The sequence below is a fragment of the Oncorhynchus keta genome, chromosome 19, assembly GCF_023373465.1.
Source record: "Oncorhynchus keta strain PuntledgeMale-10-30-2019 chromosome 19, Oket_V2, whole genome shotgun sequence".
Lineage (NCBI taxonomy): Eukaryota > Metazoa > Chordata > Actinopteri > Salmoniformes > Salmonidae > Oncorhynchus > Oncorhynchus keta.
In genome coordinates, this window is record NC_068439.1 from 24835605 (window position 1) to 24847866 (window position 12262).

A 12262-nucleotide genomic window follows, 5' to 3' on the forward strand; every position below is an offset into this window, starting at 1 on the left:
GGGTGTCAGGGGAGGGGATGATAGAGAGGGAGGATGTCAGGAGAGGGGAGGAGAGGAGGATGGAGATAGAGGATGTCAGGAGAGGGGAGGATGGAGATAGAGGAGGATGGAGAGGGTAGATGTCAGGGGACGGGAGGATGGAGATAGAGGATGTCAGGGCATGGAGAAGAAAGCAGAGTCAAACTGAGGCCAGGCCATCACTAAGCAGTACCATCAGGACAAAGTGGAGAGAGACACAGAAAGAGAGTGTGGGAGAGGGAGATGGGGGGGGCAGAGAGAGGAAGAGAGATGGAGGTAGAAAGGGTGAGAGGAAGACAGAGAAAGATTGATATGCTCTCAGTTACATTACAGTGTATAGGGTTGGTATCTCTAACCCAGAATAAGACTGTTCAATGGACTTAATCTGGGTCCAGAAAATTGGCCCATATTATAAAAATATAATAATATTTCAAATGAAAATAAATAGTATGAATAATATAATGTAAACATATTATATATACTGTTTTGGTAGAGTAAAAACATCTACACATACTGCGATAAAATACATTTTAATAAATATTTATTTGCTTTTCCATTATTGCTATTAATCTGCCCTTTCAAGGCAGTGTGTTGAGATGATGCACTTTAAAGGAGTATTCCCATTTCTCAAAGGCAGTAAAATAGCTGTCTTCTCTGCTGAATATACAGTATAAAAACACTGTGTCTAAACTAAGTTAGTCTGAAAAAATGTATGTGAAATATTGCTTTTCTTGTTTGCATTTCAATCTCTTGGCTATACATCTCTGTTAATTCCCTGAAAAGTGCAAAAACATGAAATCATATAAAAAATATGTTTTTAAAGTTAAATGTTATACCTGTGAGCATTTAAACCATACATAATATGACAAAAAACATCCAATGGCCAGTGTGAGTCCCTGCCATAATGAGTAGTTCCAACTCCAACCATCAGTGCATTGGTTTTACATTTTCAACCAATAAGATTGAAGCTCCTTTTCCAAGAACATGAAAATCAGCAGGCTTTGAGGTCCAGATTAGAATGTGCCTGGGGTAGCTGGTGGTGACTGTCTCAGTTGGAGGGGATCAGGAGGGTGAAACCGTCGCGGTTCTTACGGAAGTCTGCGTGGGCCTGGCCGGCCTTGGCCTCCAGGGTTACACTCTTGGGCTTGCCCCGCATGTACAATTGGACGGCCGAGCAGCAAACCTTCACTGGTAGCGGGGCGTTCCTCACTCTGAAACACACACACGCACAAACACACGCACACACACACTGACTGTTAACTCACTGATCATGATCTACAAAACAAGATAAAATATATTGTTTCATCGGAAAGTATTCAGACCACATTACATTTTCCACGTTTTGTTACTTTACAGTCTTATTCTAAAATTGATTCAATCGTTTTTTCCCTCATCACACAATACCCCATAATGTTTATTTTTTAGAAATGTTAGCAAATTTGAAATATCACATCTACATAAGTATTCAGACCCTTTACTCAGCACTTTGTTGAAGCACCTTTGGCAGCGACTTCAACCTCAAGTCTTCTTGGGTATAACGCTACAAGCTTGGCACACCTGTATTTGGTGAGTTTCTCCCATTCTTCTCTGCAGATCCTCTCAAGCTCTGTCAGGTTGGATGTGGAGCATTCCTGCAAAGCTATTTTCAGGTCTCTCCAGAGATGTTCGATCGGGTTCAAGTCTGAGCTCTGGCTGGGCCACTCAAGGACATTCAGAGACTTGTCCCGCAGCCACACCTGTGTTGCTTTGGCTGTATGCTTTGGGTCGTTGTCCTGTTGGAAGGTGAACCTTCACCCCAGTGTATGGTCCTGAGTTCTCTGGAGTTCTTCATGGATCACGGATCTCTCTTCATCACGGACCTCACCACCATGCTTCACCGTAGGGATGGTGCCAGGTTTCCTCCAAACGTGACGCTTGGCATTTAGGCCAAAGAGTTCAATCTTGGTTTCATCAGACCAGAGAATCTTATTTCTCATGATCTGAGAGTCCTTTAGGTGGCTTTTGGCAAACTCCAAGGGGGCCATTATGTGCCTTTCACTGAGTGGCTTCCGTCTGGCAACTCTACCATAAAGGCCTAATATACCTTCCAGACCAAAGGTATATTACACCTCTCATCAGCTCCATATGACATGTTTTAATTGGTATTCCAACATGTCAGTAAAGGACAGTAAACACAGCACCAATAGTGTGTCCATTAGTTATACTTAAGCAATAAAGCATGAGGGGGTGTGGTATATGGCCAATATACCACGGCTAAGGGCTGTTCTAATGCATGACGCAACGCAGAGTGCCTGGATACAGACTTTAGCCGTGGTATATTGGCTATATACCACAAACCCTTGAGGTGCTTTATTGCTATTATAAACTTGTGACCAACGTAATTAGAGCAGTAAAAATAAATGTTCTCATACCTGTGGTATACAGTTTGATATACCACGGCTGTCAGCCAATCAGCATTCAGGGCTCGAACTACCCAGTTTATAAAAGCTAATTGAAAACTCTACACTGCCTCTCAGAGGGGTTTGACTGACTGACTGCCGGTCCTCTCCTCTCATCTATCTAGTATCCTGTGTGCAGGTGCTGTGGTGTCACACACCCTATCCTTGAGCTGACAGCTGCCAAGGGGAGGGGAGAGAGGGGGATGAGAGGGGGAGAGAGAGGGACAAGAGGGGGAAGAAGGGCTTTGGCCACTGCACAGTCAGCTGAAGATGATCTGTTCCGAAGGCCATACTACAGTCTCTGTTTCCATGCCAAATGGCACCCCATTTCCTACATAGTGCACCTTATGGCCCTGGTCAAATGTATTGCAAATGTATTGTACAATATAGGGAATAGGGTGCCATTTGGGACACAGCCTCTGACTGACCAGGGGGATCCTCCAGCCTGGCTGCACTTCTGCACCACACTGACTCTCTAGTTAACACACAGGACCAGCACATGGCCAAATACACATGGCCAAATACCTTATCTATCTGTCTATGCTATGGGATTGGATGGGTGCACAGTGCATTGTTAAACTGCTCTATACCTCAGCTGGTTAAGGAGCTTCTTGTGTGTTATTCTTCTGGGAGCACAGGCTTTTTTGTGGGGGGGAAATGGTTTGAAAGAGCAGTACCTGCATTTATCACAGTATGAATTGATGATGCCACTCTCTCTAGTATAGCAGGAAAGTGTGCCTGTGTGTGTGTGTGTGTGTGTGTGTGTGTGTGTGTGTGTGTGTGTGTGTGTGTGTGTGTGTGTGTGTGTGTGTGTGTGTGTGTGTGTGTGTGTGTGTGTGTGTGTGTGTGTGTGTGTGTGTGTGTGTGTGTGTGTGTGTGTGTGTGTGTGTGTGTGTGTGTGTGTGTGTTTATTGTTATTGTATCTGAACCCTTATACAGTGCTTGGGTACTGTGCTAAAGCTTAATTCAAGGTTTCCTTCCAGTTCCAGCACCCTTGTTTCACAAAGCTGCATGGCGTCCATCAATAAGCCACTCTAACAGGTGTGACCCCAGTCCCATAGTCCCCAGTGCCCAAAGTCAAGTAACCCCCAAACCCCTTCTTCCTCCCTCTTCCTCTTCCCTTCCTCCTCCTTCCACCCGTTTCCACCAGCTGTCCCCCTCTCAGAGACACACCCGCCCGGCCCTGCGACCCATTACCCCACTGACTTCCTAGCTTCCCTGGGTTTTGATGATTTGCGTGCAATACTGATTTCAGCACAGATTGATTGACCAACTGTCCAGAGGAATGGCCCAGTGTAAACCGACACCAGGGTAAGGCTCTTTGAACTTCACACTAAGCCATGGGCTATGACAGAGAGATTTGACCACTATGTCTGGGATAGAATGAGATGAGGGAATAGGCTGCCATTTCAGACTCAGCCCAAGACAGGTCTACCTATCTATTTCTATGGCTGGGCTGTGGTACTGCAGTGTAGTAGAGGGGGGAATCTACACAACATTACCAAAAGTATGTGGACACCTGCTTGTCGAACATCTCATTCCAAAATCATTGGAATTAATTTGGAGTTGGTCCCCCCTTTGCTGCTATAACAGTCTCCACTCTTCTGGGAGGGCATTCCACTAGATGTTGGAACATTGCTGCGGGGACTTGCTTCCATTCAGCCACAAGGTAATTAGTGAGGTCAGACACTGATGTTAGGCAAATAGGCCTGGCTCGCAGTTGGGGTTCCAATTCATCACATAGGTGTTCGATGGGGTTGAGGTCAGAGCTCTCTGCAGGCTAGTCAAGTTCTTCCACACCGATCACCGATCTCACAAAAACATTTCTGTATGGACCTTTGTGTATGGGGACATTGTTATGCTGAAACAAGAAAGGGCCTGCCCCAAACTGTTGCCACAAAGTTGGAAACACAGAATCATCTTGTATGTCATTGTATGCTGTAGTGTTAAGATTTTCCTTCACTGGAACTAAGGGGCCTCGCTGGACCATGAAATACAGCCCCAGACCATTATTCCTCCTCCTCCACCCAACTTTACAGTTGGCACTATGCATTGGGGCAGGTAGCATTCTCCTTGCATCCGCCAAACCCAGATTTGTCCGTCGGACTGCCAAATAGTGATTCATCACACGTTTCCACTGCTCCAGAGTCCCATGGCAGTGAGCTTTACACCACTCCAGTCGACGCTTGGCATTGTGATCTTAGGCTTGTGGGTGGCTGCTCGGCCATGGAAACCCATTTCATGAAGCTCCCGATGAACAGTTCTTGAAGTAGTTTGAAAGGCAGTTTGAAACTCTGTAGTGAGTGTTGCGGCTGAGGAGAAGCGATTTATACACGCTACGCGCTTGGTCCGGTTCTGTGAGCTTGTGTGCTCTACCACTTCGCGGCTGAGCCATTGTTGCTCCTGGACATTTCCACTTCACAATAACAGCACTTACAGTTGACTGGGGCAGCTCTAGCGGGGCAGACATTTTACAAACTAACTTGTTGGAAAGGTGGCATCCTATTTTGGTGTCACTGAGCTCTTCAGTAAGGCCATTCTACTGTCAATGTTTGTCTATGGAGATTGCATGGCTATGTGATCGATTGTATACACCTGTCACTAACAGCTGTGGCTGAAATAGCCGAATCCACTAATTTGAAGGGCTATCCACATACTTTTGTATATATAGTGTATGTGTGAAGCCTAAAGGGCTGTGGTGTGATTGATTGAGATGGTCCAGATTTCTCAATGAGACAGACCTGGATTGCATCTGAAATAGCATACTATTCTCTTTATAGTGTACTACTTTTGACCAGGGACCCTATTTCCTATGTAGTGCACTATCCGCATAGAGCGTAGTGCACTACGGCCTCCCGAGTGGTGCATTGGTCTAAGGCACTCCATCACAATGCTTCAGGTGTCACTACAGACCTGGGTTCAATCCCAGGCTGTGTCTTGCTTCAGAGGACCCATGGCTCTCAACGTTCGCCACTCCTGAGTCTGTACAGGGGTTGCAGTGATGGGATAAGACTGTAACTACAAATTGGATATCATGAAATGAAACGCATGAAACAAAAAAAGCATATACCCTTTGCACTACATAGGGAAAATGGTGCCATTTCAGGCACAGGCCTGGTGTTTACAACCTGGTTTGTCTCACTGCTCTGGTTCATAAACAGGGAGATGTGCCAATGAGGCCTCCTGATGCTGCAGCCAAATTATTCATTCTCCTGCAAATGACCGCTGACAGAACTGGGGCGCAGCAGCAGCAACTCCTGGGCTGTGTCCCAAATGGCACTCTATTCCCTATTTACTGCATTACTTTTGACAAGAGCCCATATGGCTCTGATCACTATGTAGGGAATAGGGTGCCATTTGGGAAGTAACCCTGCAGGTGCCTGAGGACCGCCTCCGCACCTCCTTCCTTCTCCGCCTTTTCCTTCCTCCTATTCCTCCTTCCCCACCTCCCTCTCCTCATCCTCCCTCTTTCCCCTGTCATCTCCTCTATAGTGTTGGAGTGTAATAATCCGATGTGAATATATGCCTCCTGTGTCTCCATTATGGAGAATTATGAGACCATTTTGTGCTGGGCTGTGGCTGGGTGTATGCGCTGTAAGACTTTGCCTCTGCTGTGTCTCCTGCCACACTCAGTTACTGTGTTAGTGATGCTGCTGCTAGACTGTGTGTGTGTGTGTGTGTGTGTGTGTGTGTGTGTGTGTGTGTGTGTGTGTGTGTGTGTGTGTGTGTGTGTGTGTGTGTATGTGTATGTGTATGTGTGTGTGTGTGTGTGTGTGTGTGTGTGTGTGTGTGTGTGTGTGTGTGTGTGTGTGTGTGTGTGTGTGTGTGTGTGTGTGTGTGTACACAAGCTGCCCAACCTAGGACATTATTATCAGTGGAACCCCAAAACCATATTACATAATCTCACTGACAGCCAAGAGACATCTACAGAAATCATAAAGTATTTCATGCCAAAGTATTTATATAACTAACCAGTGCAACTTTAATGAGCAAGTAGGCTGAGTAGGTAACTTAAATATCATTTAACAAAGTAGCACACGAGTATGACACATCATAAACAGCTATCTGCAGGGTCAACACTGTAGATTGGTCCCAGATCTGTTTGTGCAGTCTTGCCAAAGACAAGACAGCACAACGAGATCCAGGACCAAGCTAACAACGCTATGCTTTGAGAATAAAGTTACCATTCCTTTGGTTTACATATTCTCATACACCTTTTCCTGATTTCCAATGAAAGCCACACTGCCATCCACACTGACTCTCTGACTCACAATCTAGTAATCAATGGGTCCCAAGCAGTTAGCTGCCTGTTCTGTGGAGGCTCAGTGCACATTCATAAAGCATCTGAGAGTAGGAGTGCTGATCTAGGATTGCATCCCCCCTGTCAATGTAATCTTATTCATTATGATATAAAAGGCAAAGCTGATCCTAGATCAGCACTCCAACTCTGAGACACTGTATATATACAGTGTCTGGGCTGCAGCTGTGATGACTGCTTCTCCAAATAATACCACTGACCACAGAACAGCCCGATGATGATCACACTACCGGAGCCTGAAGACACAGCTTACTGCCAAGCGACACAATGGCTGTCTGGGGCTCACTGAGTCACTACGGCTGCTCTGGCACTCTATTCCCTATATAGTGCATTGCTTTTGACCAGGACCCATAGGGCTCAGGTCAAAAGTAGTGCACTCCATAGGGAATAGTGGGCCATTAGGGACACAGAACACTACACGCATCCATGCTGCATACACAACTGTCTCTGTAATCACTGCTAGCCAGTGCTTTCTCTGTAAGAGCATAAAGCCTACTTAGCACATAGCATCATCTCACTCATAGCACTTGGTTTACCACTGCATCTGTTTGTGAAGATAACCATGGCATGTAGGCTGTTTATAGCAGTGTGTGCATGGGGTGTTAAAAGTATGCCCGAGATGAAGAAGTATGTTGCATTGTGTTTGAATGGTTGGAAAAATACTTTCTTTTTTTTTACTTATCCCAAAGAAAGGTATGCTTTTCCTTAACCTTCTTTTAACTCACTAAACATTCTCCCCTCATCCCTCTCTCCCTCCCTTGACTCTCTCTTCTCTTATCGCTGCCTCCCTCTCTTCATTCACTCACTCTCCCCTCATCCCTCTCTCGCTCCATCCATCCAGGCAGGTATAATTGGCCCTGAGGAGGGGATCAGAGAGGACATCTGTTGGTCAACAGAGTGAAAGAGAGAAAGTGTGAAAGAAAGAGAGGAAACTAACTGTGGAGGGGTCAGGCCCTCTACCGAGCCAGCGACAGTATCCCACCAGGAGAGACATTGATGGAGAGAGTGATAGAAGAGGAAATAAAGGAGTCATTTTAAGAAGGATAAAGAGGACATGGATGGACAGTTTCTGGAGAGGAATAGACGTCTCTCCCCTGAGCATTCAAAAGACGAATGATGGTAGTTTACCGGACTACTAAAGACTCAGACTGCTCCTCAGTTCATCATGTACTTATGATGTACGGTACCAGTCAAAAGTTTGGACACACCTACTCATTCCAGGGTTTTTTTTTAATTTGTACTATTTTCTACATTGTAGAATAATAGTGAAGACATCAAAACGATGAAATAACACATATGGAATCCTGTAGTAACAAAAAAACTTCAACAAATCAAAATATATTGTAGATTCTTCAAAGTAGCCACCCTTTGCCTTGATGACAGCTTTGCACACTCTTGGCATTCTCTCAACCATCTTCATGAGGTGGATGCCTTGTTAAAAGTTAATCTGTGGAATTGTTTTCCTTAATGCATTTGAGCCAATCAGTTCTGTTGTGACAAGGTAGGGGTGGTATACAGAAGATAGCCCTATTTGGTAAAAACCAAGTCCATATTCTGGCAAGAATAGCTCAAATAAGCAAAGAGAAATGAGAGTCCATCATTACTTTAAGACATGAAGGTCAGTCAATGCGGAAAATTTCAAGAACTTTGAAAGTTTCTTCAAGTACAGTCGCAAAAATCATCAAGTGCTATGATGAAACTGGCTCTCATGAGGACTGCCACAGGAAATGAAGACCCAGAGTTACCTCTGCTGCAGAGGATAAGTTCATTACAGTTACCAGCCTCAGAAATTGCAGCCAAAATAAATGCTTCACAGAGTTCAAGTAACAGACACATCTCAACATCAACTGTTCAGATGAGACTGTGTGAATCAGGCCTTCATGGTTGAATTGCTGAAAAGAAACCACTACTAAAGGACACAAATAATAAGAAGAGACTTGCTCGGGCCAAGAAACACGAGGAATGTACATTAGACCAGTGGGAATCTGTCTATTGGTCTGATGCGTCCAAATTCAAGATTTTGGGCTCCAACCGCTGTGTCTTTGTGAGACGCAGAGTAGGTAAAAGGATTATCTCCCCACATGTGGTTCCCACTGTGAAGCATGGAGGAGGGGTGATGGTGTGGGGGTGATTTGCTGGTGACACAACTCCAGGCTGGGTAAGCGCTATTTGACCAAGAAGGGGAGTGAAGGAGGGCTGCATCAGATGACCTGGCCTCCACAATCACCTGACCTCAACCCAATTGAGATGGTTTGGAATGAGTTGGACCGCAGAGTGAAGGAAAAGCACCCAACAAGGGCTCAGCATATGTGGGAGCTCCTTTAAGACTGTTGGAAAAGCACTCCAGGTGAATCTAGTTGAGAGAATGCCAAGAGTGTGCAAAGCTGTCATCAAGGCAAAGGGTGGCTAATTTGAAGAATTTCAAATATAAACTATGTTTAGATTTGTTTAACACTTTTTTTGTTACTACATGATTCCATGTGTTATTTAATAGTTTTGATATCTTCACTATTATTCTAAAATGTAGAAAATACTTTTTTTTTAAATTGAAAAACCCTTGAATGAGTAGGTGTGTCCAAACTTTTGACTAGTACTAGTACTGTATCTCATGGAACTGGAACTTCAGGTAACTGTCAAAATAAACACTTGAGAAAATGAGGGATACAAAGGATATTGAAAGCAGGTGCTTCCATACAGGTGTGGTTCCTGAGTTAATTAAGAAATTAACATCCCATAATGCTTAGGTTCATGTTTAAAAAGCCCATTTTCCCATTATCTATGCCTAGGCGCATTGAATATGTTCTGGCGGCTCGTGGTGGCCCAACACCCTACTAAGACACTTTATGTAAGTGTTGTTTTATTTATTTAGCAGTTACCTGTACTATACAGGAGGTTTGTGGCACCTTCATTTGGAGTATGGGCTCGAGGTAATGGTTTCCATGGTTTCCAGGTGTTTGATGCCATTCCATTTGTTCCATTCAAGACATTATTATGAGCCGTCCTCCCCTCTGCAGCCTCCACTGCTGTACAATATACTTGCTCTTCAGAGATTCACTTCCACTGGTGAGAAACATGCTCACTGTGTAGACGAGAACATATTTAACACTCAGAGGTACAGCATCTAATTCACACTACTCAACCACAGTGGTAAAACAACTTATTCGCACTACTCAACCACAGTGGTAAAACAACTTATTCACACTACTCTACCACAGTGGTAAAACAACTTATTCACACTACTCTACCACAGTGGTAAAACAACTTATTCGCACTACTCAACCACAGTGGTAAAACAACTTATTCACACTACTCAACCACAGTGGTAAAACAACTTATTCACACTACTCTACCACAGTGGTAAAACAACTTATTCACACTACTCTACCACAGTGGTAAAACAACTTATTCGCACTACTCAACCACAGTGGTAAAACAACTTATTCACACTACTCTACCACAGTGGTAAAACAACTTATTCACACTACTCTACCACAGTGGTAAAACAACTTATTCACACTACTCTACCACAGTGGTAAAACAACTTATTCACACTACTCAACCACAGTGGTAAAACAACTTATTCGCACTACTCTACCACAGTGGTAAAACAACTTATTCGCACTACTCAACCCCAGTGGTAAAACAACTAATTCACACTACTCTACCACAGTGGTAAAACAACTTATTCACACTACTCTACCACAGTGGTAAAACAACTTATTCACACTACAACCACAGTGGTAAAACAACTTATTCGCACTACTCAACCACAGTGGTAAAACAACATTCGTGTGGTAAAACAACTTATTCACACTACTCAACCACAGTGGTAAAACAACTTATTAGCACTACTCAACCACAGTGGTAAAACAACTTATTCACACTACTCTACCACAGTGGTAAAACAACTTATTCACACTACTCAACCACAGTGGTAAAACAACTAATTCACACTACTCTACCACAGTGGTAAAACAACTTATTCACACTACTCTACCACAGTGGTAAAACAACTTATTCACACTACTCAACCACAGTGGTAAAACAACTTATTCGCACTACTCAACCACAGTGGTAAAACAACTTATTCGCACTACTCTACCACAGTGGTAAAACAACTTATTCACACTACTCAACCACAGTGGTAAAACAACTTATTCGCACTACTCAACCACAGTGGTAAAACAACTTATTCGCACTACTCTACCACAGTGGTAAAACAACTTATTCTCACTACTCAACCACAGTGGTAAAACAACTTATTCACACTACTCTACCACAGTGGTAAAACAACTTATTCACACTACTCAACCACAGTGGTAAAACAACTTATTAGCACTACTCAACCACGGTGGTAAAACAACTTATTCGCACTACTCAACCACAGTGGTAAAACAACTTATTCGCACTACTCAACCACAGTGGTAAAACAACTTATTCACACTACTCAACCACAGTGGTAAAACAACTTATTCGCACTACTCAACCACAGTGGTAAAACAACTTATTCACACTACTCTACCACAGTGGTAAAACAACTTATTCGCACTACTCAACCACAGTGGTAAAACAACTTATTAGCACTACTCAACCACAGTGGTAAAACAACTTATTCGCACTACTCAACCACAGTGGTAAAACAACTTATTCGCACTACTCAACCACAGTGGTAAAACAACTTATTCGCACTACTCTACCACAGTGGTAAAACAACTTATTCACACTACTCAACCACAGTGGTAAAACAACTTATTAGCACTACTCAACCACAGTGGTAAAACAACTTATTCACACTACTCTACCACAGTGGTAAAACAACTTATTCACACTACTCAACCACAGTGGTAAAACAACTTATTCACACTACTCTACCACAGTGGTAAAACAACTTATTCACACTACTCAACCACAGTGGTAAAACAACTTATTCACACTACTCTACCACAGTGGTAAAACAACTTATTCACACTACTCTACCACAGTGGTAAAACAACTTATTCACACTACTCAACCACAGTGGTAAAACAACTTATTCGCACTACTCAACCACAGTGGTAAAACAACTTATTCGCACTACTCTACCACAGTGGTAAAACAACTTATTCACACTACTCAACCACAGTGGTAAAACAACTTATTCACACTACTCTACCACAGTGGTAAAACAACTTATTCACACTACTCAACCACAGTGGTAAAACAACTTATTCGCACTACTCAACCACAGTGGTAAAACAACTTATTCGCACTACTCAACCACAGTGGTAAAACAACTTATTCACACTACTCAACCACAGTGGTAAAACAACTTATTCGCACTACTCAACCACAGTGGTAAAACAACTTATTCACACTACTCTACCACAGTGGTAAAACAACTTATTCGCACTACTCAACCACAGTGGTAAAACAACTTATTAGCACTACTCAACCACAGTGGTAAAACAACTTATTCGCACTACTCAACCACAGTGGTAAAACAACTTAT

General features: G+C 43.5%; 1 protein-coding gene across 1 annotated transcript in view; it reads right to left on the reverse strand.

Moving 5' to 3' along the window:
* Positions 1-532: 532 nt before the first annotated feature.
* Positions 533-12262, reverse strand: part of LOC118397655 (unconventional myosin-Ig-like) — a 59601-nt gene continuing 47871 nt past the window's right edge. Inside the window, exon 22 of the mRNA XM_052470074.1 lies at positions 533-1229. Within this exon, the coding sequence (XP_052326034.1) occupies positions 1067-1229 (163 nt within the window). The 3' untranslated portion in view covers positions 533-1066. The remainder of the gene's footprint in view (positions 1230-12262) is intronic.